The 25,480-nt window shown below is 41.2% G+C and overlaps 1 protein-coding gene across 1 annotated transcript in view; it reads left to right on the forward strand.

The window, feature by feature from the left end:
- Nucleotides 1-3,510: 3,510 nt before the first annotated feature.
- The window catches only part of ICA1L (islet cell autoantigen 1 like), a gene marked incomplete at both ends in the record, with an annotated part of 44,412 nt that continues 22,442 nt past the window's right edge, over nucleotides 3,511-25,480 (forward strand). Inside the window, 7 exons of the mRNA XM_080690342.1 lie at nucleotides 3,511-3,672; nucleotides 7,124-7,196; nucleotides 11,405-11,528; nucleotides 14,538-14,736; nucleotides 19,097-19,222; nucleotides 21,982-22,080; nucleotides 24,658-24,743. Coding sequence (XP_080546468.1) covers nucleotides 3,511-3,672; nucleotides 7,124-7,196; nucleotides 11,405-11,528; nucleotides 14,538-14,736; nucleotides 19,097-19,222; nucleotides 21,982-22,080; nucleotides 24,658-24,743 — 869 coding nt within the window. The remainder of the gene's footprint in view (nucleotides 3,673-7,123; nucleotides 7,197-11,404; nucleotides 11,529-14,537; nucleotides 14,737-19,096; nucleotides 19,223-21,981; nucleotides 22,081-24,657; nucleotides 24,744-25,480) is intronic.

The following is a 25,480-nucleotide window of genomic DNA, read 5'->3' on the forward strand; positions in this document are numbered from 1 at the left end:
TGGCAGTACTAGGGATTGAACTCAGGGACATTCTACCTCTGAGCTATATCCCCAGCCCTATTTTTTATTCTTTATTTTGAAACAGGGTCTCACTAAGTTGTAGAGAGCCTCACTAACTTGCTAAGGCCGGCCATGAACCTGAGATCCTCCCGTCTCAGCCTCCCATGCACTGGGATTATGATGGCTCTTAGTTTCGTTTTTATTGTTATACTGGAGATAGAACCCAAGAGCATTCTATCTCTGAGCTACACCCATAGACCCACAGCCCAATTTTATTCTTTTTTTTCTTTTTTTCTTTTCTTTCTTTTTTTTTTTTTTTTTTTTTGCAATACTAGGGATTGAACCCAGGGGCATCCTACCTCTGAGTTACAACCCCAGCTCTATTTTTTATTCTTTACTTTGAAACAAGGTCTCATTAAGTTGCAGAGAGCCTAACTAGGTAGCCGATGGATATGAACCTGCGATCCTCTTGTCCCAGCCTCCTGAGTACTAGGGTTACAAGCGTGCCCCACCATACTCGGCTTCCTATTTTATTCTTTTACTTGGAAACAGGGTTTTACTAAGTTTCTGAGGCTGGCCATGAACCTTATAGGTCCTCCTGTCTCAGCCTCCCACGTCCTTGGATTACAGGCATGTGTCAACATGCCTGGCAAGTATCATTAATCTTTTTGCCTTTTTTTTTTTTTTTTTTTTTTTGGTGGTACTGGGGTTCCTGGAAGCCCTTCTACCTCCGGCTACACTCCCAGACCTATTTTATATTTTTGAAACAGGGGCTCTTACGCCAGCGGGGCTGGCTTTGAACCTGCGTGGTGATCCTCCTGTCTCCGCCTCCCAAGTGCGGGGATTACAAGCGTGCGCCACCACGCCCGGCCTTTTTGCCTTTTTTTTTTTTTTAAGGTCTGGGGATGGAACCCAGGGGCATCGACCTCCAAGCTACACCCCTGCCCTATTTTTCTTGTTTATTTTTAAAACAGGGTCTTACTAAGTTGCAGAGGGTCTCACTCAGTAGTTGGGGCTGTCCAAAAACTGCAATCTTCCAATCTCAGTCTCCCAAATGCTGGGATTACAAGTGCATGCCTCCACGCCCGGCTTTTTGGCCTGTTTTTTAAAATTATAATTATAGCCAGGTAGCATTTGTGAGACTGAGACAGGAAGATCCCGGTTCACGGACAGCCTCAGATACTTAGGCCTTTTGCAACTCAGTGAGACCTTGTTTCAAAAATATAAAGTTACTGCCTGTGCCTGTATGTTGGAGTATTAAGCCTATGCCCCCCTCTAATAACTTCACAGTCTCTGGTCTAATTTCTAAGTCTTTGATCCATCTCGAGTTGATTCCTGTGCATGGTGAGAGGTAAAGATTTAGTTCATCTTTCTACAAATGGATAGCCAGTTCTCTCAGCACCATTTGTTGAAAAGGTTGTCTTTTCTCCAGCATATGAGTTTGGCCCCTGTGTCAAAGATTAATTGACTATAGGCATGTGGGTCTGTTTCTGTATCTTCTATTCTGTTCCACTGATCAATATGCCTGTTGCTGTGCCAGTACCATGCTGCTTTTACTTCTATTGCTCTATAGTATAATTTGAAGTCCAGGATTGTGATGCCTCCTGCATGGTTCTTATTGCAGAGAATTGCTTTGGCTATTCTGGGTCTTGTCTTTCTCCGTATAAAATTCATGAATGATTTTTCTAGGTCTATGAAGAATGTCATTGGTAACACAAAGTTTACTCTGAATGTAAAATCAAATTTGCAAATCCCTTTAAAGATTAGTTTGTTCAGCATATGGCATATACCTAATAAATGTTTCATTAAAGGAGCCCCTGAAGCATATGCATAAAGGGAATAAAAAAAAGAATGTCATTGGTATTTTAATGGGAATTGCATTGAATCTATAGATCACTTTTAGCAGAAATGCCATTTTGATGATATTTATTCTGCCTATCCATGAGCATGGGAGATCTTTCCATTTTCCGGCACAGGCAGTAACTTTCTCAACAAGACCTCCAAAGTGCAAGAAATTAAAGCAAGAATTAACCAGTGGGATGGCATAAAACTAAAAATCTTCTCATCAAAGGAAACCACCAAGAACCTAAAGAGGAAGCTTACAGAAGGGGAGAAGATCTTTACCTGCCACCACTCTGATAGAGGGCTAATATCCAGAATATACAAAGAGCTCAAAAGACTCTACACTAGCAAAACAAATAACCCAATCAAGAAATGGGCAACTGAACTGAATAGACACTTTACAAAAGAAGAGATACAGATGGCCAATAGATACATGAAAAGATGTTCAACATCATTAGCCATCAGAGAGATGCAAATCAAAACTATGCTAAGATTCCATCTAACCCCAATCAGAGTGGCAAACATAAATCAAATAACAACAAATGCTGGTGAGGATGTGGGGAAAGAGGAACTCTTTTATACTGTTGATAGGAGTGCAAAGTAGTTCAGCTGCTATGGAGATCAGTGTGGAGATTCCTTCAAAACTGGGAATAGATCCACCATATGATCCAGCTCTACCACTCCTGGGTATTTTTCCAAAGGGGTTGAAATCAAAGAACTACAGTAACATATGCATACTTATCTTCATAGCAGCACAATTCTCAATAGCCAAAATATGGAATCAATCTAGGTCTCCATCAACAGATGCAAAATTATGGGAAATACACACAATGGAATTCTATTCAGCTATAAAAGAACAAAATCATGGCATTTGCAAGATGATGGAAAGATCTGGAGAACATTAAATGAGATCAGCCAAGTACAGGAAGAGAAGGGACATAGGTTTTCTCTAAGATGCCCAAACTAGGGAGCATTGGGGATACCAGAGGGACTCCAGATAATGGAGGGGAAACCTCAGCAAAGCTAGAATGGAAGGATAGGAGAGGAAGAAGGCTGAGGTTGATTAATGGAGGAGCTACATCTGAATATGTGTAAAAGTATGAATATAGCAGGGTTAATCTGGACACTCATTGTTGGGAGGGGGAAGGGGAACTGGGGCGGGAGAGGGCACCAAGCACAGTCAAAATGTATACCATTTTTAATATGTTCCACATATAAATAAAATTTAAAAAATATATAAAACAAAAAATAGGGCTAGGGGTATAGCTTGGAGGCAGACTGCCCCTGATTTCCATCCCCAGTACTGCCACACAAAAAAAAATTTACAGCCAGGTGTGGTAGCCCAGCCTTGTAATCCAGTACTTGAGAGGCTGAGACAGGAGGATCACAGGTTCACAGCCAGCCTCAGCAATTTGTGAAGCCCTCTGCAAAATAAAGAATAAAATAGGGATGGGGGTAAAACTTAGAAGTAAAATGCCCCTAGGTTCAATCCTTACTACTACATATACACAAAAAATTATAAATTTTGACCATGCAAAGAAAGTATTGGTATGTTTGTGAGCATTAATATTCAATTGATATTTTTTCAACTTTTCAGTTATATTAAATATTAACCAGCTAAACATGTATTTATTAAGACACTTTATTTTAGTCTCTTTTAGTTACTCCATGGATTCCTTTGGGCAACCCAGAACAGAAGACAACCAGTCAGTAGTCAGCAGAATGCAAAAGAAATACTGGAAAACAAAACAGGTCTTTATTAAAGCAACAGGAAAAAAAGAAGATGAACATGTGGTGGCTTCAGATGCTGAGCTGGATGCTAAGCTGGAGGTAAATTTGGAGATTGTATGTACTGCATAAACTGCTAGTACGTGAGACTCCATGGGGACTATGACAAGCTTTTACTCCAAATTGGTGAAATCTCTTAATGGGATTTAATCCCATCTATCCTTAATCCCTTTAATGAGATAAAGGTAAATTTGCTAGTAGAATGGTTACTTGAATTACACTGTTAGTCCTAGCTTCTGGATAGAAAGTCTCAATTACAGAATTTGTTGAAAGGTAAGGTGGGGGGTGCATGATTGTAATTCCAGTACTTGGGAGGCTGAAACAGGAAGATCACAAGTTCACAGCCAGCCTCAGCTACTTAGTGAGGCCCTTCACAATTTAGTGAGACCCTGTTTCAAAAATTAAGAAAAAAAAGGCCGGGTGAGGTGGTGCACACTTGTAATCCCAGCATTCAGGAGGCTAAGACAGGAGGATCGCCGTTCCTGGAGCCTCAGATACTTAACCCATTTGCAACTCAGTGAGACCTTGTTTCAAAAATAAAAGACTAAAAAAATAGGGCTCGGGGTGTAGCTCAGAGGTACAATGCCCCCTAGGTTCTATCCCCAGTAATAGGAAGGAAGGAAGGAAGGAAGGAAGGAAGGAAGGAAGGAAGGAAGAGGGCTGGGGGTATAGCTCAGAAGTACAATGCCCCCTAGGTTCCATCCCCAATATCACAAGAAAGAAAGAAAGAAAAAAGAAAGAAAGAAAGAAAGAAAGAAAGAAAGAAAGAAAGAAAGAAAGAAAGAGAAGAGGGAGGGAGGAAAAAATAGGGCTCGGGGTGTAGCTTAGAATTTATAGCTGGAGATGGTGGTGCACGCCTGTGATTACAGTACTTGAAGGCTGAGATAGGAAAACTATAGGTTTGAAATCAGCCTCGAAAACTCAGTGAGTCATGTTTCCAGCAAGACCATGTTTCCAAATAATAAAAAAAAAAATATTGGTATAGTCCAAAGGTAGGAAGCCCCTGGGTTCCACCCCCAGTACTATAATAAATAAATAAACATATAAATAAATAAATAAGATAATTTGTGAAATAGTGTTTTATCTGACACACATAATTTTTATGCTAAATGGCAATTAATTAAATTTTTGTTTGGGACCATACATTTATTATACATCATGGTCATAATAGTTTAATGTGAAGTTGTATACCTCACTGAAATAAATTAAATTAAATAGTGAGTAAGAATAAGGTAAGATTCTTTCCTTCTATTTTTCTTTTAAGGTACTGGTGATGGAACCCAGGGGCATTCTACCTACAAGCTACACTCCCAGCCCTATTTTTTATTTTTTATTTTGAAACAGGGTCTCACTGAGTTGCAAAGGGCCTAAGTAGCTGAAGCTGTCTGCAAACCGTGATCCTCATCTCTTAGCCTCCCAAAGGCAGGGATTACACGCATGTGCCACCACACCCGGCTTCCTTCTTTCTTTTTTAAAAATTATTTATTAAAAAGATAGAAATACAGAAGACAGTCACAGCCCCATGCTATTCAGGAGTGGCATGGGGGGTGGTTCAAACAAATTCACCTCATTTCTTTTGAAACAGGTTGTCCCTAAGTTACTGTGTACTGGCCTCAAACCTGTGATCCTCCTATTTTGGTCTCCCAAGTACTGGGATTACAGGCATGTCTCAGGGTACCCAGCTTAAATTTTAATTTATTTTTAACTGATACATAAAAAATACATGTATACCAGCTGGGCGTGGTGTTGCACACTTGTAATTCCAGCACTTGGGAGCATGAGACAGGAGGATGCACAGGTTCAAAGCCAGCCTCAGCTACTTGGTGAGGCTCTCAGCAATTTAGTGAGACCCTGTTTCCAAATAAAGTATAAAATAAGTCTGGGAGTGTAGCCTGGAGGTAGAAAAACCCCTGGGTTCTACCCCCAATACCACACACATACAAAAAAAATTACATGTATACCTTGTATAAAGTTTATATCAGGATAAACATATTTCTCCCCAGCACTTTTTTGTGGTGATGGTTATTGTTATTGGGGATTGACTCTAAGGGCATTCTGTTTCTGAGCTATACCTCATCCCTTTTTATTTTTCATTTTGAAACAAGACTTTTGCTAAATTGCTAAGATGATGATGATGATGATTGTGGTGCTAGGGATGGAACCCAGAGGCATTCTACCTCCGAGTTAAACCTCCAGCCCTATTTTTTATTCTTTTCTTTTTTCTTTTTTTTTTTTTTTGGTGGTGGTAACGGGGTTCCTGGAAGCCCTTCTACCTCCGGCTACACTCCCAGACCTGTTTTTATATTTTCATTTGGAAACAGGGTCTCTTAAGCCAGTGCGGCTGGCTTCGAACCTGCTTGATCATCCTGTCTCTGCCTCCCAAGTGCGGGGATTACAAGCGTGCGCCACCACGCCCGGCGTTATTCTTTATTTTTGGAACAAGGTCTCACTGAATTGCAAAGGGCCTCACTAAGTAGCTGAGGCTGTCTGTGAATCCAGATCCTTTTGTCTCAGTCTCCCAAATGCTGGGATTACTAGCATGCGCCACCATGCCCAGCTTGCTAAGATTCTTGATAAGTTATTGAGGCTCTCCTCAAACTTGAGATCCTCCTGTCTCAGCCTCTCAAGTACTAGGATTACAGGTGTGTGCCACCATGCCCAGCTACTTATCATTTTTTGTAGTGAAAATTTTCAAAATCCCTTCTTCTCTTTTTTTAAATGCATAGTACATAACTGCTTTCAATAATCACTATATTGTACAAAATATACCAGAATTTGTAATACTTGTATTTTTTTTTAACTTTCTTTGTGTGTGTGGTAATGGGAATTGAACCTAGGGACATTCTACCTCTGAGCTATGCCCCCAGCCCTATTTTTTTCTCCTCTCTCTCCTCTCTCCTCTCTCCTCTCTCCTCTCTCCTCTCTCCTCTCTCCTCTCTCCTCTCTCCTCTCTCCTCTCTCTTCTCTTCTCTTCTCTTCTCTTCTCTTCTCTTCTCTTCTCTTCTCTCTCTCTCTCTCTCTCTCTCTCTCTCTCTCTCTCTCTTTTTCAGTTCTGGGGATGAAACCCAGGGGCATTCGACCTCCAAGCTACACTCCCAGCCCTACTATTTATTCTTTATTTTGAAACAAGGTCTTACTGAGTTGCAAAGGGCCTCACTACGTAGCTGAGGCTGTCCGTAAACTGTGATCCTCCTGTCTCAGCCTTCTGAATGCTGGGATTAGATAGTTTGGTGTTGAGGAGAGGAGAATTTCTACAGATTTATGCCATGTATTTATCATTATTGTCTCTAACCCTCCTGGGGAAATCTAACTGTGCTTTCTGCATCAGAAGTAAAATCAGTTACTGAAGTATGTCATAGCCCAGGAAAACAGACATAAAATTTATAAAGTAGATATAGTATTTACTTGTAAAAAGTATTCTACTTATGAGGTATTTATAAGCTATATTCATTTATAGTTCTTTAAACAGTCCTAATAAAATTTATACTTCAAGGTTTTTCACTCCATTCAAGAGACCTGCACGGAACTTCTGAAGATCATTGAGAAATACCAGCTGAGACTCAATGGTATGACATCATAGGTAACTTATAATTCCCATTAAAATGGATACGAGTTTGCATTTTTGAAAATGCATCATTTAATGGAAACATTTATTGAATTACTTTGTAAGCAGTTTTTGTAGTAAAATATGAATATTTTAGTGACCTGCTCTGAAAGTCTCCAGTAGCTATCTTTTCCTTCTTCAGTTTATCAAATCCTTTGATATAGATTCAAACTCATGTTCACTTTTCTTGCTGAGAATCTTAAGTGGATTTGCTTTCATTGCTTAACAACTCTTTCTTAGCGGGGCATTGTGGCACACGATTTTAATCCCAGTATTCGGGAGGCTGAGACCAGAGGATCGTGGTTCGTGGACAGCCTCAGCTGCTTAGCGAGGCACTTCATAACTCAGTGAGACCCGGTTTCAACAATAAAAAGACAAAAATTAGGGCTGAGGGTGTAACTCGGTGGTACAGTGCCCCTAGGTTCCATCCCAAGTACCACACACATACACAAAAAAACCTCTTTCTTGACGCCTACTTACCCTGACAGTCAACATCATCTCTATGCTCCTCTTACAGGAAAAGTCAACATAATTTTATACAATCTCCATTTCCTTCCTTTTGCTTTATCTTATATTCTCTAGTTTTCATCCCTACCACTTCACCAATTTCTCTCTTTTTTTTTTTTTTTTTCAAGCCTGGGGATGGAACCCAGGGGCATTCGACCTCCGAGCTATACCCCCTGCCCTATTTTTTTTTTTTTTTTTTTTTGAAACCGGGTCTCACTGAGTTGCAGAGGGCCTCACTTAGTAGCTGAGGCTGTCCGCAAACCGCGATCCTCTGGTCTCAGCCTCCCAAATGCTGGGATTACAAGCGTGCACCACCACGCCCGGCTACCAATTTCTCTTTTTAAGGTCATGAGCTAAATCCAATGACAAGCCTCAGTCTTTGGCTTATCACATTATTGAACACAGTTGCTCACCCCTTCATGACACACTTCTTCACTGGGCTTCCAGGCTTCGCACTACCCTGGTCCCCTCTTAAACTTCATTCTTTCTGAGCATCCCGCTTGTGTATGTGTGTTGGGGGGGTACTGAGGGTTGAACCCAGGGTCATTCTACCTCCAAGCTATACCCCAACCCCATTTTTTATCCTTTATCTTGAAATAGGTCTCACTAAGTTGCAGAGGGCCTCACTAAGTAACTGAGGCTGGCCTCAAACCTGTGATCCTCCCATCTCAGCCTCCCAAGTACTGGGATTACAAGCATGTGGCACCATGCCTAGCTAGCATCCTGCTTTTGCTGAGTCCTTCCTTCCCTCCCTCCCTCGCTCCCTTCCTTCCCTTGGTGTGCGTGTGTGGTATTGGGGATTGAACCCAGGGGCACTCTACCTCTGAACGACAGCTCAAGCTCTTTAACTAAGCTAAGCTGCTGAGGTTCTCAGCAAACTGCTGTGGCTGTCCTCAAACCTGCACTTGTCCTGTCTCAGCCTCCCAAGTGCTGAGGTCACGGGGTGCCACACTGCACCCAGCCCCAGCCCCTCCCCCACTTTGGTACTGGAGATTGGATGCAGGGGCATCCTACCTCTGAGCCATACTCCCAGCCCTTTTGATTTTTATTTTGAAGCAGGGTCTCACTGAGTTGCTGAGGGTCTAGGTTGCTGAAGCTGGTCTGGGACCTGTGATCCTCCTATTTCACGTACCAAGTGCCTCACCTGACTCAACTGTCATCTTTTTTTTTTTTTTTGTGGTACTGGGGTTTCTGGAAACCCTTCTACCTCTGGGCTACACTCCCAGACCCATTTTCATACTTTTTTATTTGGAAACAGGGTCTCCTAAGCCCGCACAATCCTGTCTCCGCCTCCTAAGCGCGAGGATTACAAGCGTGCGCCACCACTCCCGGCGAGGTACCTCTTCTCAAGGACAGGACTTTGTCTGTTTTCTTTTCTTTTTTTTTTGAAACTAGGGATTATTGAACCCAGGGGCATTCTACCTTCGAGCTACTCCCCCAGTCCTATTTTTTTATTCTTTATTTTTAAACAGGTTCTCACTAAGTTGAGAGGTTCTCAATAAGTATCTGAGGCTGGCTGTGAACTTATGATCTTCTTGTCTCAGCTCCCAAGTACTAGGATTGCAAGTGCGCCCCCATGCCTGGTTGACTTTGTATATTTTATGTATTTCTGGTCTCTAAAGCCTAGAAATAATGTCTAGCATATAGTCAGTACTCAGTTAATATTTGCTCAATGAATGAATGACTTTCTTGTGAAGCAGTGTAAATTAATATTGCTTATTAAAAAAAAGTAATCCAGCCCAGCGTGGTGGTGCACTTTTGTACTCCCAGCATTCGGAAGGCTGAGACAGGAGAGTCGTGGTTTTTGGACAGCCTCAGCTACTTAGCAAGGCCCTTTGCAACTCCACGAGACCCCGTTTCAAAAACTAAAAAGGCTAAAAAAAAAAAATAGGGCTGGGGGTGTAGCTCAGAGGTACAATGCTCCTGGTTCCATCCCCAGTACCACAATAAATAAATAAATAAATAAATAAATAAATAAATAAAGTAATCCAGAGCCAGGGTTAGTGGTGCACACCTGTAATCCTGCTTTTTGGGAGGCTGAGACAGGAGAATTTCAAGTTTGAGACAGGAGGATTGTAGCAATTTAGCAAGACTTTTAAAATTAAGAACAAAAGGGGGCTGGAGGTGTGACTTGGAGGTAGAGTGCCCCTGGGTTCGATCCCTAGTGCCAAAAAGAAAAAAAATCGGGGTTGGAATAATTACTACAGTATATTATGAGTACCTGCCATGTGTATGGCTATGTGCTTTTCCCAGGAAATAACAAGAGAAACAACTTTTTGTAGCAAAATAAGAGATGATATAAATAGTATGTGCTTGAGTTTGGCATAGTGATGTAGATACAACTCTGAATTCCTACAAGTGAAAAATAACTGCGGAATAGAGGGATCCATAAAGGCAACTCCATAGATGGGACCAGGTAAAACTCAAAGAACTTAGAGAAGTTGAGTATGTGGAGAAACGACAATCATTGGAGACCAGGGGAGGAGCTTAAAGAATGAGAAGAGCCTGCATGGGAAGAAGGTTTAGCAGTGAGAGGAAGATGGATAAAGGAGCACAGACAGTTTGGGGTCAGATTGCTACGGGTCATAAATACTTTATCAAGCAATAAAAGTCTGTTACAGCCATTAGCCCACGGAAGTTCTGTGGTAGGAACGGAGTCAAGAAATACTGGCAAAGCCAGGTGTAGTGGCTTATGCCTGTAATCTCAGAATTTGGGATGCTGAGTCAGGAGAGTCACAGGTTCAAGGCCAGCCTGAGCAATTTAGCAAGACCCTCAGCAACTTGGGAAGACCCTGTTTCAAAATAAAAAATAAAAATAAAATAAGGCTGGGTGGGGAAGCTGGGAGTGGTGGCGCACACCTGTAATCCCAGCACTTGGGAGGCTGAGACAGGAGGCTCGCACAGGTACAAAGCCAGCTTCAGCTACTTAGTAAGGCTTTCAGCAACTTAGACCGTTTCCAAATAAAATATAAAATAGGTCTGGGAGTACTGCAATTACCAGCATGCACCACCATCCCTGGCTTTATTATAGATTTGACAGTTATAAAATAGTAAAATTAGTAAAAGTTTCTACATAGTTATTCTCAGTTTCTTTGCTTCTCACAGGCTGGTAACAGACTCTGGACCAGCTCCTAGTCCAGGACCCACATGAAATAGCAGTGCACAAAATGAGAACTTTTAGGGTTTCTGCAGTAGAATTTTAGACATTTGTAGTCTAGGCTACAAGCAGCATAGGAAAGTAAAGCCAAGATGAGAATCACAAATAAATTAACAGCTATAAATAGGAAAAGACAGTATAAAAGGCAGTGATCCTAAAATGCTTCTCTGCACATTTGAAATGCATTGTTTATGGCTCCATTTAATTTTTTATCACTAAAGATCAGTTTTCCCAAAACAAGTTTTATCAATTCAAACCATCTGGAGTGCTTGTAAAACACACACACACACACACACACACACACACACACACACACCCCTAGGACTTTGTAAAATCAGAATCTTTGGAAGTAGAATCCAGGAATTTGCATTTAAAAATTAGTCTTTCTTTTTTCTCCCCTAGTAATTCATAGTATGGAGAGTTATTGCTATAAGAATTTAGTTGTGTGTGTGTTTTAAACAAATTATGAAGTAAAACCATTAACTATATTGTAATTTTTTCCCTAGTTATATCAGAGGAAGAAAATGAGCTAGGGCTCTTTCTAAAGTGTCAAGCAGAACGGGATGCAACTCAAGCTGGCAAAATGATGGATGCCACCGGCAAGGCGCTCTGCTCTTCAGCCAAGCACAGGTCGACCTGGTTTTTCATCATGTCTAAACCTATAGTCAATGACACTTTGACATATTAAATTTGCATATTTGGAAAAGAAAGGTCACTGATCATAACAAGAAAAAATTATAGAAAAGAGAAAAATGTTGCAGTGTATAATTACTTTGATGGCCAGTTCTTAATTATTAACTTCTATTCAAAGTAGTTCTTTGCATTTGGGAGACTAAAACAGGAGGATCATGGTTTGTGGCCAGCCTCAGCTACTTAGGCCCTTTGCAACTCAGTGAGACCTGGGTTCAAAATAAAGAATAAAAAAATAGGGCTGGGGGTATATCTCAGAGGTAGAATGTCCCTGGGTTCCATTCCCAGTACCACAAAAACAAAAACAAACAAAAAGTTATTTAAAATTTGATGTTCTTAGGCAGGCAGGGTGGCACACGCTTATAAACCCAGTACTTAGGAGGCTGAGAAAGGATTACAGGTTTGCGGCCAGCCTCAGCTACTTAGTTAGGCCTTCTGCAACTTAGTGAGACCCTGTTTAAAAAAAAAAAGTGGAGCTTGGAGGTAGTATGCCCCAGGGGAACCCCAGTACCAAAAAAAATGTTCTTAGTTGCTTAATTCCTAGAAATAGCTTTTAGGTCTGAATTTCTATTTCTTTTTGTTTTTTGTTCTATTTTTTGCTTTGTGGGGATTGAACTCAGGGGTATTCTACTACAGAGCTATATCCCTAGATCTTTTTTTTTTTTTTTTTGAGACAAAGTCTCACTTAGTTACTGAGGTTGGCCTTAAACTTGAAATCCTCCTGCTTTAGCCTTATGAGTAGCTGAGATTATAGGCATGTGCTCCTGCACCCAGCAGGTCAGTCTCTCCCTCTCCCTCTTCTTCTTCCTCTTTCTTTCTCCCTCTCCATCCCCCCCTCTCATTCTGGGGATCCAACCTAGGACTTTTTCTTAAGTGATATAATGTAATAGAGTTGTAGAATGGCCAACATTTAAAATATGTGTATTTCCACTTTTTTCCTTTCACTTTTTTTTTCAGTGCTGAGGATTAAACCCAAGGGTACTTGCATATGCTAGGCAAGTGCTCTGCCCCTGAGATATACCCCTATTTATTTATTTATCTAATTTTTTGGTACTGGGGACTGAACCCAGGAGCATGCTATCTCCACCCTACATCCCCAGCTTGATTTTAGTTTATATTTTGAAACAGGGCCTCACAAAGTTGCTGGGACCTTATTAAGTTGCTGAAGCTGATCTCAAACCTAAAGTCTTCCTGTTTCAGCCTCCCAACTACTGGGATTCCAGGTGTGTACCACCATGCCCGGCTCTTTCACTTTTTTGATACTATACTATCTGTGAGAACATTGGGACTTTCCTTTTATGTGGAATTTGTTTTTTCTTAATATTTTTAGTTATTATTTTACAATGTTTTAGTATAAAGATACATGTCACCGGGCGTGGTGCCGCATGCTTGTTATCCTCGCTTGGGAGGTGGAGACAGGAGGATCGCGCAGGTTCGAAGCCAGACTTGCTGGCTTAAGAGACCCTGTTTCCAAATAAAAAAATATAAAATAGGTCTTGGAGTGTAGCCCAGAGGTAGAAAGGTTTCCAGGAACCTCAGTACCACCAAAAAATATAAATAAATGAAAATAAAGATATGTGCCCAGAAGAATCTTCTATAATAACTAAATATAGCCTTTGGAATACAGAAGAAAAAATGAGAACAGGGCTTATTAGGCCTGTGATGGTGATACCCAGCTTAAATGGCATTATTCTGCAGCACTGCATCAGTGCAGAAGTCCATCTTGAGGAAAGCTGGAGAAGGAGGCTCACCACAGCCCTCCAGTGGTGCTGAGGCAGCAGACCAGAGGAGCTGGATTTGACCTCTTGCTCCATGTGTGTGTGTGTGTTGGGGGGGGAGGTTCTGGTGATTGAACTCAGGTGTGCTCTACCTCTGAGCTACATCTCAGCAATAAAATACATCTTTTAATTTGTTATATGTTGAAACAGCTCTTTCTAAGTTACCACGTTGCTGGCCATGAACCTGTGATCCTCCTATTTCGGCCTCCCAAGTACTGGAATTACAGGCGTGTGCTATCATGCCTGGCTCTTCTAACATTTTGTCCGCTCTTCTAAACCCAGGTTTTTCCTAAAGTTGTTAAGTGAAAGGATTTATATGAATTGGATTATGTTTTATGAATGTAGGTCTTCTGCTACTGTCAGAATTCTTTTCTGAATGGCAGATTTACTTGGCAGTTTGTTTATACATGGATTGATATCCAAAATGTTGAAAATTATACATTTAATAAAGTAAAAAACAAAGTATGAAAATATATTTACTAATAATCCAAAGTTGGATATGTGCTTTATTATTATTACTGTTATTGTTTGTGTGTTGTGGTACTAGAGATTGAACCCAGGGGCATTTTAACTTTGAGCTAGACCCCCCAGCCCTATTTAATTTTTTATTTTGAAAAAGGGTCTTGCTAAGTTGCTGAGAATGACCTTGAACCTGTTATCCTAATGTCTCAGCCTCCCAAGTACTAGGATCACAAGCATGTACTACCATGCCTGGCTGGGTAAGTCTTATTTTCTTTCTTCTTTTTCTTTTTTTTTTTTTTTTTTTTTTTTACCAGTACTGGGGATACCCAGGGGCATTCTACCTTCGAGCTACACCCCAGCCCTATTTTTAATTCTTTCTTTCTTTCTTCCTTTTTTTTTTTTTTTGTGGGTTTGGGGATAGAACCCAGAGGCATTTGACCTCCTGAGCTACACCCCGTGCCCTATTTTTTATTCTTTATTTTGAAACTGGGTTTCACTGAGTTGCAGAGGACCTCACAGAGTAGCTGATGCTGTCCATGAACCGCGATCCTCCTGTTTTAGCCTCCCGAATGCTGGGATTACCAGCGTGCGCCACCACGCCCGGTGCCTTGTTTGCTTTCTAAATCTCCTCAACCATCTTAATAAATTTCTGTTTGTTATGTTTGTGGACGTGTGTGTAACCCTCTGATTTTTACTTCTCTGCCATTAGATTGGCCTTGTGTACTCCTCTGTCTCGTCTTAAGCAAGAAGTAACAACATTCAGTCAAAGGGCAGTATCCGATACCTTGCTGACAGTTAACCGGATGGAGCAGGCCCGCACAGAATATAGAGGAGCTCTGCTGTGGATGAAGGATGTGTCTCAAGAACTGGATCCAGATACCCTGAAACAAATGGAGAAGTTCAGAAAAGTATGGAAACATACCTTTTCCCCTTTTTCTTTCTTTCTTTTTCTTTTTTTTTTTTTTTCAGAACCCAGGGGCATTGTACCTTTGAGCTACACCCCCAGCCCTATTCTTTAGTCTTTTTATTTTTTAAAACGGTCTCACTGAGTTGTGAAGGGCCTCGCTCAGTAGCTGAGGCTGTCTGCGAACCTCTATCCTCCAGTCTCTGCCTCCTAAATGCTGGGATTACAAGCATGTGCCATCATGCTCAGCTTTTCCCTTTTCTTGATACATGAAATATGGAGCAGATACAGAATAATTTGATGAGGACTACAAAATATTAGATTATTATTATTTTGTTCTTTATTTTGAAACTGGGTCTCACTAAGTTGTGGAGGGCCTCACTAAGTAGCTGAGGCTGTTCACAAAATGCAATCCTCCGGTCTCAGCTTCCTGAATGCTAGGATTACAAGCACGTTGCCACCACATCTGGCTAGATTATTATTACTTTGAAACAGGCTTGCTGAAGCTGGCCTCAAACCAGTGTGAACTAGGTTCAGTATCCAGTACCACACACACATGTGCATGCACATGTACATATATACATACACACACACATGTACACACATACATATGACCATAATATTTAATTTTGTGTGTGTGTGTGGTACTGGGGATTGAACCCAGGGGCATTCTACCTCTGAGCTATACCCCCAGCCCTTATTTGTTTTTATTTTTTAATTTTTTTTATGGTGTTAGGGATGGAATCCAGGGGCATTCTATCTTCGAGCTACACCCCCAGTCCTTTAATTCTTTATTTTGAAACACGGTCTCATTGAGTTGCAAAGGGCCTAAGTAGCTGAGGCTGTCCACAAACTGTGATCCTACTGTCTCGGCCTCCCAAATGCTGGGATTACAAGCGTGACCCACCACACCCAGCTCATTATATTTAATTTTGATGGGGAAAAAAAACAAGACAAAACAACGAAAAAAGAGAGCTTTATGTCCTGTGCCAGGTGTTACAAGTGGTTTTCCTTATTGATTACACCCAATAGCCATGTAAAGTAGTGAACAGAGGACCTCAAACCCGAGCAAACTCATTCTATCCCCATTATAATCCTTGACAATTAGAATTAATTCTAAGAGATTGTTTGCACAACATTGTGAATATACAAAATGCCATTCAATTGTATACTTGAAAATGGCTAATTGTAGTCAGGCACCTGTCTGTAATCTCAGCAACTTATTAAGACCTTGTCTTAAAAAAAAAAAAAAAAAACCTCTGGGCAATTAGCTAAGGTGATAGAGAACCCCTGGGTTCAATCCCCAGTACTACCAAAAAAAAAAAAGGTTAATTGGGTTAATTGTATGTTATATGAATTTTACATCAATTTTATAAAAAAGAATGCAATACAAAATCCTACCTGGACTCAAAGCCCTGCATGCTCTGACCCCTGATCCTTCTGCAGCCACATGTTTACTTGCCTCCTGTGCTTCAAGAAGGGTACGCTGTACCCCATTCCAAACCTAGCAAACTTTTCACCCCTCCAAATCCCAGGACTTTTGTCCCTACGTTTCCTTGGTCCTGGAATACTCTCCCTAGGATCTTAGCATGGCCTTCTCATTGTATTTTGTCCCAGTTCAAACCTCATGCATAAGCTCACCAAGGGCTGCCCTGATCATTTTATTAAAGTAGTCACCCAGCTGGTCATGGTGGCTCACGCTTGTAATCCCAGCATTTGGGAGGCTGAGACCGGACGATCACAGTTTGCAGACAGCCTCAGCTACTTAGTGAGGCTCTTTGCAACTCAGTGAGACCCTGTTTCAAAATAAAGAATAATTAAAAAAAAATAGGGCTGGGGGTGTAGTTTGGAGGTAGAATGCCCCTGGGTTCCATTCCCAGTGCCACAAAAATAAATAAATAAAAAATAAAGTAGTTGCCCACTTCTGTTCACTTATTTCTATCTTTGAAGCCTGAGATTCTATTTATTTATTTTTCCTATGCTTCCGTCTACAAGAATGGTAGGGAAGAACAATGTTTTGTTCACCACAGTATCCTAGTGCCTACAACAGTACCATATATATAAGAGTTATAAATATTTGTTGAATTAAATAATTAACTAAAAGTTTCATAATTATACTATAAAATGACACCTGACTCTATATCTAAGGAATAGGCCTGCATTTAAATTTATAAATATCAGAGCTGGGCGTGGTGGCGCACGCTTGTAATCCCAGTATTTGGGAGGCTGAGACCAGAGGATCATGGTTCGCGGACAGCCTCAGCTACTTAGTGAGGCCCTCCACAACTCAGTGAGACCCTGTTTCAAAATAAAGAATAAAAAATTGGGCAGGGGGTGTAGCTCGGAGGTCAAATCTGGGCTCCATCCCCAGACCTGCAAAAAAAAAAAAATTATAAATATCAGGCCTGTCTGGGTGAAGTATGCTTGTAATCCCAACATTTGGGAGGCTGAGACAAGAGGATCGTGGTTTGCTGACAGCCTCAGCTACTTATAGTGAGTCCTTTTGCAACTCAGTGAAACCTGTTTCAAAATAAAGATTAAAAAAATAGGGCTGGGGTGTAGCTTGGAGGTAGACTGCCCCTAGGTTCCATTCTCAGTACCAAAAATAAATAAATAACCGGGCGTGGTGGCACACGCTTGTAATCCCCACACTTGGGAGGCGGAGACAGGAGGATCGCGTTGGTTCAAAGTCAGCCTCGCTGGCTTAAGAGACCCTGTTTCCAAATAAAAATATAAAAAATTGGTGTCTGGGAATTTAGCCTGGAGGTAGAACAGTTTCCAGGAAACCCAGTACCACTAAAATAAATGAATAAATACCTCCATGATTCAGAAATATTACTAACACTTCTCAACATTTAAACTAGGTCCTTTTTCTATTTATTTTTCTGCTCTAAGATAAATGCTATCCATAATCCTAAACATTTAATTAATTAATTTATTTATTTATTTTGTGGGTGTGGGGATGGAACCTAGGGACATTTGACCTCCAAGCCACACACCCCCCGCCCTATTTTTTATTCTTTATTTTGAAACAGGGTCTCACTGAGTGCGGAGGGCCTCACTCAGTAGCTGAGGCTGTCCGTGAACTGCGATCCTCCAGTCTCAGCCTCCCAAATGCTGGGATTGCAAGTGTGCACCACCACACCTGGCCCTAAACATTTTAGCTGTTTCTTTTTATTTGGAATAATTTTATCTTATCAGCTATATAATTTTATCTATCATTTCATACTTTCTCAGCCTAAAGACAACTACTGGAGCTGGGTGGCACATGCTTCTATTTCCTGTGTTTGGGAGGCTGAGACAGGAGGATTGCAAGTTTGCAGTGAGCCTCAGCAATTTAGTGAGGCCCTCCACGATTTAGTGAAACCCTGTTTCAAAATAAAAAATAAAAGCCAGGCGTGGTGGCGCACGCTTGTAATCCCAGCATTCTGGAGGCTGAGACTGGAGGATCGCGGTTCGCAGACAGCCTCAACTACTTAGTGAGGTCCTCTGCAATTTAGTGAGACCCTGTTTCAAAATAAAGAATAAGAAATAGGGCAGGGGGTATAGCTTGGAGTTCGAATGCCCCTGGGTTCCATCCCCCAACCCACTAGATAGATAGATAGATAGATAGATAGATAAAAATAAGTAAGTAAGTAAAATAAAAATATGAGCTGCATGTGGTGGAGTACAGTTGTAATCTCAGCATTTGGGAGGCTGAGACTGGAGGATCGCGATTCTCAGCCAGCCTCAGCTACTTAGTGAGGCCCTCCGCAATTTAGTGAGTCCCTCTTTCAAAGTAAAGAATAAAAAATAGGGCAGGGGGTGTAGCTCGGAGATTGAATGCCCCTGGGTTCCATCCACACACACCCCAAAAATAAATACAAATAAATAAATAAAAATAGGACTGAGGGTGTAGGTCAGAAGTAGAAAGCCCATGAATTTGATACACAGTATGAAAAAAAAGCTATCTATTGGAAGACTCTTAATTACTAAAATAGCCAAAATCTTCATTATTAATTGAAGGATATTAATGATATAGGGACAAGGAACTGATTTTATTACATTTACTGTGTTTGAAAATATTTGTTATAGCCAGGCATGGTGGTGCATGCTTGTAATCCCATCATTTGGGAGGCTGAGACTGGAGGATTGTGGTTTGCGGATAGCCTCAGCTACTTAGTGAGGCCCTCTTCAACTCAGTGAGACCCGTTTTCAAAATAAAGAATAAAAAATAGGGCATAGGGTGTAGCTCGGAGGTTGAATGCCCCTGTATTCCATCCCCAGACCCACAAAAAAAAAGGAAAAAAAAGAAAGAAAATATTTGTTATAAACCTGTATAGTTACATCTGTATTATTGATAATAAATATTTTTGTGATTGCAGGTACAGATCCAAGTGAGAAATAGCAAGGGTTCTTTTGACAAATTAAAGATGGATGTTTGTCAGAAGGTGGATTTACTTGGAGCTAGTCGCTGCAATATGTTGTCCCATTCACTCACTACCTACCAGGTACCCACCTCCATGGTCAGCATGTCCTTGCAGTAAAGATGAGTGGTGAGATTTCTTTTTAAAAGTTGTCTAAAGGGTGCAAATAAATATATAGATTCCCTTGACTCTGTTATAACTGCCTTACTGAGGTTATGACTATCAGAGAATCATAAAGTTCTCAGCTGAAAAGACCCTGGGGCCAGGTGTGGTGGCGCACGCTTGTCATCCCTGCGCTTGGGAGGCTGAGACAGAAGGATCGCACAGCTTCGAAGCCAGCCTTGGCTACGTAGGCTCTCAGCAACTTAGTGAGACCCTGTTTTCAAATATAAAGTATAAAATAGGTCTGGGAGTATAGCCTGGAGGTAGAAAAGCCCCTGGGTTCCACCCCCAGTACCACAAAAAAAAAAAAAAAAAAAAAGAAGGAAGGAAGGAAGGAGGGAAGGAAAAGAAAGAACAAACGAACGGACCTTGGAGAGGGTCTTCTGCTGTAGCTTCACACCACTCTCCTCAATGGGAGACAGACTTCGGGACCATCAGAGGTTGAACACGGGAGTGTTGTGGAGGCTAAAGTCAAGGCCTGTTAGCCGTGGGTCATCCAGAGCTCCTCAAATCCTGGTTCTGAATTTCTTTAAGTTCATTTGAAGCAGATACAATGACCCCAAAAGTTTGATAGCTTCCTGTCCTTGTATGGATGAGGAAAGTGAAACCTATGAGACTTGTGTTAATAAATAATAAATAGGCTTAATAACCTATCTTTTTGAATTCTAAGTCATGTATTTTTTTCATTCCACCAAGTTGCCATCCTTCTACCGCTTAAACCTCAGAAGTCTAACTTGTGCTTTCATTACCCCAAATCACATATAAAAGCCAGGCATGGTGGCGCACGCTTGTAATCCCCCGCACTTGGGAGGCGGAAACAGGAGGATCACGCAGGTTCGAAGCCAGCCTCGCTGTCTTAAGAGACCCTGTTTCCAAATAAAAATATAAAAAAGGTCTGGGAGTGTAGCCCGGAAGTATAAGGGCTTCCAGGAATCCCAGTACCACCCAAAAAAAAAAAAAAAATCACATATAAATAACATACAATGAATAACTAGAAGTTACAGACTGTATTTGTAAATAGAAAATATAATAAATTGTACTTACATGAAAAGGAATAATAAAAGAAATGGATATTCATTGCTACTTATAAGGAATCTATCTAATTCAGTACTCTGGAGTTTAGGAATCATGAAAATCATTTCATGATTCCTAAACTTGAGCTGGGCGTGGTGGCGCCTGTTTGTAATTCCAATACTTGGGAGGCTGAGACAGGAGGATCACCTGTCGCAACCAGCCTCAGATACTTAGGCCCTGTACAACTTAGTGACATCCTGTTTCAAAATAAAGAATAAAATATAGGGCTGGAGATGTAGCTCAGAGTTAGAATGTCCCTGGATTCAGTCCCTAGTACCACCAAAAAAAAGAAAAAAAGAAAGGATGCACTTAAGAATAAAAGGTAGCCATGCTAGGCGTGGTAGCGCACACTTGTAATCCCAGCATTTGGGAGGCTGAGACAGGAGGATCACAGTTCGCAGACAGTCTCAGCTACTACATAGTGAGGCCCTTTGCAACTCAGTGAGACCCTGTTTCAAAATAAAGAATAAAAGGCCGGGCATGGTGGCACACGCTTGTAATCCCCGCACTTGGGAGTCTGAGACAGGAGGATCGTGCAGGTTCGAAACCAGCCTCAGCTGGTTTAAGAGACCCTGTCTCCAAATAAAATATAAAAAATAGGTCTGGGAGTATAGCCTGGAGGTAGAAGGCCTCTGGGTTCCATCCCTAATACCACCAAAAATAAAATAAAATAAAAATAAAGAATAAAAAATAGGGCAAGGATGTAGCTCAGAGGTCGAATGCCCCTGGGTTCCATCCCCAGACCTGAAAAAAAAAAAAAAAATAAGAAAAAATAAAAATAAAAGGTAGCCGGGCGTGGTGGCGCATGCTTGTAATCCCAGCATTCGGGAGGCAGAGACCGGAGGATTGAAGTTCACAGACAGCCTCAGCTATTTAGCAAGGCCCTTCACAACTCAGTGAGACCCTGTTTCAAAAAATTAAAAAAAAAAAAACTAAAAAATAGGGTTAGGGGTAGTTCAGAGGTATAATGACCCTGGGTTCCATTCCGGTACTGCAAAAAAAAAAAAAAAAAAAAAAAGTATATGTAGCAGAGGTCTCAATCCTACAGCTTGCAGTTCAGTTCTCTCTTCTCTCCACTCGTTGCCCTCACTTTGAACAGGCACCTTTAAGCAGTATGGAAAAAGTCCAATTACTTGTGTTAGCTTGAGAGCGTGTTTATGGGGCAAGTCTTTCTTGAACCCTGAATAAGAAACCAAACTTAGTAGTAAATATGTTGTTTTCCAATTAAAAACAATCCTTCTAGTTGCATTTCAGTACAACAGAAACACGTTGCGTCACTCCTGTAGAGACTGGTATTTGCGTGCTTTTGCCACTTGTGCATTCCTCCATGTTCGGGCCCATTGGTTTTCTCTCTCAGATGCAGTCACTCTCTAGGCGGCTCAGCCCACTGTGCCTCCAGTTCTGTGTACAGATAAGCATGTGTACATGCAGACAAAGATGCTGACTTTTATGCAGAATTACAATTTGTGTTTTTTTCTGGTTCCCCAAATTTGGATGATTGAATTTAGTTCTTGCTGCTTCTTGTTCAGCTACCATCCATCTACTGTACTAGTGGGGAAATGAGGAGGGGAAGTAGGACTGCGATGTCACCTGTTCTTTTTCTGTAGAGAACACTGCTTGGATTCTGGGAGAAAACAGCTCGAGTGATGTCCCAAATCTGCGAGGCCTGTATTGGCTTTCATCCATATGATTTTGTAACTCTCAAGGTACATTTCCCTCTGTTTTCTTGTTCAGATGTGTTATGCTTCACTTGGGTGATAACATTAAAACTGTTTTTTTGCTAAGCTTAATTTCAAACTTGTAAAAAACATTAGGAGCCGGGTGTGGTGGTGCACACTTGTAATCCCAGCATTTGGGAGGCTGAGACAGGAAGATCGCTGTTAGCCGACAGCCTCAGCTACTACATCATGAGGCCCTTTGCAACTCAGTGAGACCCTGTTTCAAAATAAAGAATAAAAAATAGGGCTGGGGGTGTAGCTTGGAGATAGAATGCCCCTGGGTTCCATCCCAAGTAACACAAAAAGAAAAAAAAAATTAGGAAACACTTTTCTGTACTTCTTCAGTCAAGGATCAGCAGTTCCTGATTGTAAACACTGCCAGCAACTCTAAAATCCATGGGAATACTGCCAGAAGGCTCAAGATATTAGTGGGATGGGGGGATAAAATAATCAAAATACAAATGAGATTTGTTTTAAAGAGGATTTTTTTTTAAAAGGTATGGAAAAGCCGGGCATGGTGGTGCACACTTGTAATCCCCACACTTGGGAGACTGAGACAGGAGGATCACGCAGGTTCAAAGCCAGCCTCAGCTCACTTAAGAGACCCTGTTTCCAAATAAAATATAAAATAGGTCTGGGAGCGTAGCCTGGAGGTAGAAGGTCCCTGGGTTCCATCCCTAGTACCACCAAAAAAAAAAAAAAAAAAAAAAAAGTTATGGAAAAGAAAACTTTAAGAGGAACACATAATGGGAAGTGATCACAAACTTTCAAAATTAGCCAGGTGACCTACGTGACAATTTCAGGAGTTAAAGGCAGACTTCCTTGTTTAACACGGATGTCAGAGATGTGGTTCATAATTGTCCAAATTATTCCAATTATGGTCATCATATTACAGCTAAAGGGACTAACATTTTAGATCAGTTCTTTGTAACAGTTATATATGAAAGGTCTCCTTTGGGAGTGAATACAGTGCCTTTGATATCTGCATATCTTCCAGTCACCTAATTTTCATGTGGTTTATCCAGCAGAATAACACTGATAGTCATTTCTTCAGTTTGCATAGGTTAGGTTTTAGTGCCTTTAGCTTATGATTCTGCTACACTTTCAGTAGAGCTTGAGTGTCTGGTGGGTTTCCTCAGGCTGGATACAGGATCTGGGATAGACTCATATATTGTAACTATGTATTACTGGGCTTTGGGATGGTGTGTGTGTGTGTGTTTTCTGGGGATTGAACCCAAGGGCATTCTACCTCCAACGTATACCCCCAGCTCTATTTTATTTTATTTTATTTTATTTTATTTTATTTGAAACAAGGTCTTGCTAGGTTGATGAGAGTCTCACTACTTGATGAGGCTGTCCTCAAACCTATGATCCTGTTATCTCAGCCTCCCAAGTACTGGCGTGTGCCACTGTGCCCAGTTGAGATGGAATTTTAAGTCAGGTTCTGACATGGCATCTTCTAGTCCAAAAGATGCCCTTACTTAAACTGGTTTGTTGTTTGCTTTACTTTTTCTATAACAAAATGCTTCACTGAATAGCATACTTTGTATTTAGGCAAATGTTATATCCAATTTTTGCCTATAAGTGAAGCTGTAAATCTTTTAGCTATGTTTAGAACTTTGCAATGTAGGCTACCCACACTGTTTAAGTCTTCTTTGGGATGATTACAAATTAAACTATCCTGTCTTTTGCCCACATCACAATGTATGTTGCTCTCACAGGCAGCCAAGATAAGTATATATATATGGGTCTCAGTTCAAATTATGTTAATATATATTTCCCATATCCTTTACTCCCTAGCTCAGAACTATTCCTATTTTTTTTGGGGGGGAGCAGGTTTGGGGACAGAACCCAGGGGCATTGACCTCTGAGCTATACCTCCTGCCCTATTTTTTATTCTTTATTTTGAAACAGGGTCTCACTATGTTGCAGAGGGCCTCACTTAAGTAGCTGAGGCTGTCCATGAACTGCGATCCTCTGGTCTCAGCCTCCCAAGTGCTGGGATTACAAGTGTGCATCACCACGCCCAGTTCTATTCCTATTTCATACTTTACTTTAGAAAAAAAAATTTGCCAGGCATGGTGGCACACGCTTGTAATCCCCACGCTTGGGAGGTGGAGACAGGAGGATCGCGCAGGTTCAAAGCCAGCCGCGCGCGCTGGCTTAGGAGACCCTGTTTCCAAAAATGAAAATGTAAAAATAGGTCTGGGAGTGTAGCCCGGAGGTAGAAGGGCTTCCAGGAACCCCAGTACCACCAAAAAGAAAAAAAAGAAAAAAAAATTTGTGTGTGGTACTGGGTATTAAACCCAGGGGCATCCTACTCTGAGCTACACCCCTAGCCCTATTTTATTTTTATTGTGAGACAGGGTCTCACAACATTGATGAGAGTCTCACTACTTGTTGAGACTGTCCCTGAATGATCTACCTGCCTTAGCCTCCCAAGTACTGGGATTACAGGCATGCACCACCACTCCCAACTTGTTCTTTAGAATTTTTATTCTCCTTTTACTTGCAGAGATAAACAGATTCTTTCCATCTACTTAACATTGAATTTTTTGCCCTTAGCGACTACAAGATACTCCAAGAAAGCTTACTGAAGACAACAAAGGAGAAGAATTAAAAGGCAGTTTTCTTACTGAAAACCTCAATAAGTAAGCAGGCAAAAGCTGTAAACTGTAATCAAAGTCCTGGACACCATCCTATGATCTCATGGAAATCACTGTTTCTGCTTTGGTTCATTAATATATCATCTTTCCAAGCAACATGAAACATTTCTTTTGAAGTCATTTCTCATTTTGAACATGTCAGGCAAAGGAGATGACATTTTTTAACACAGTGATGTGATTACTCCAAATTCTGTCATTTGGGAGATGGGCAGCTGTGAGACAAGCTATTGACAACCCCCCTCCCAAACAGCACATAGGACTAGAGCTGGCTGCCTGAAAACAGACTCTTGCCACATACACCCCTCAGTTGCCTGGTCCCCTTTGTGTCCCTTTAGGAGATGCAACCTAATTTTTTTTTTTTCTGTACTGGGGATGAAACCCAGGGGCATTCCACCTTTGAGCTATATACCCCCAGCCCTATTTTTTATTCTTTATTTTGAAATAGGGTCTCATTGAGTTGCAAAAGGCCTCACTAAATAGCTGAGGATGTCCTTCAACTGTGATCCTCCTGTCTCAGCTTCCCAAATGCTTGTATTACAAGCATGCACCACCATGCCCAACTTTGCAACCTAATTCTTTTTTTTTTTTTTTTTTTTTTTTTGGTGGTACTGGGGTTCCTGAAACCCTTCTACCTCTGGGCTACACTCCCAGACCTATCTTTATATTTTTTTATTTGGAAACAGGGTCTCTTAAGCCAGCATGGCTGGCTTCGAACCTGCGTG

The sequence above is a fragment of the Muscardinus avellanarius genome (assembly GCF_963383645.1).
Source record: "Muscardinus avellanarius genome assembly, chromosome: 2".
Classification (NCBI taxonomy): domain Eukaryota; kingdom Metazoa; phylum Chordata; class Mammalia; order Rodentia; family Gliridae; genus Muscardinus; species Muscardinus avellanarius.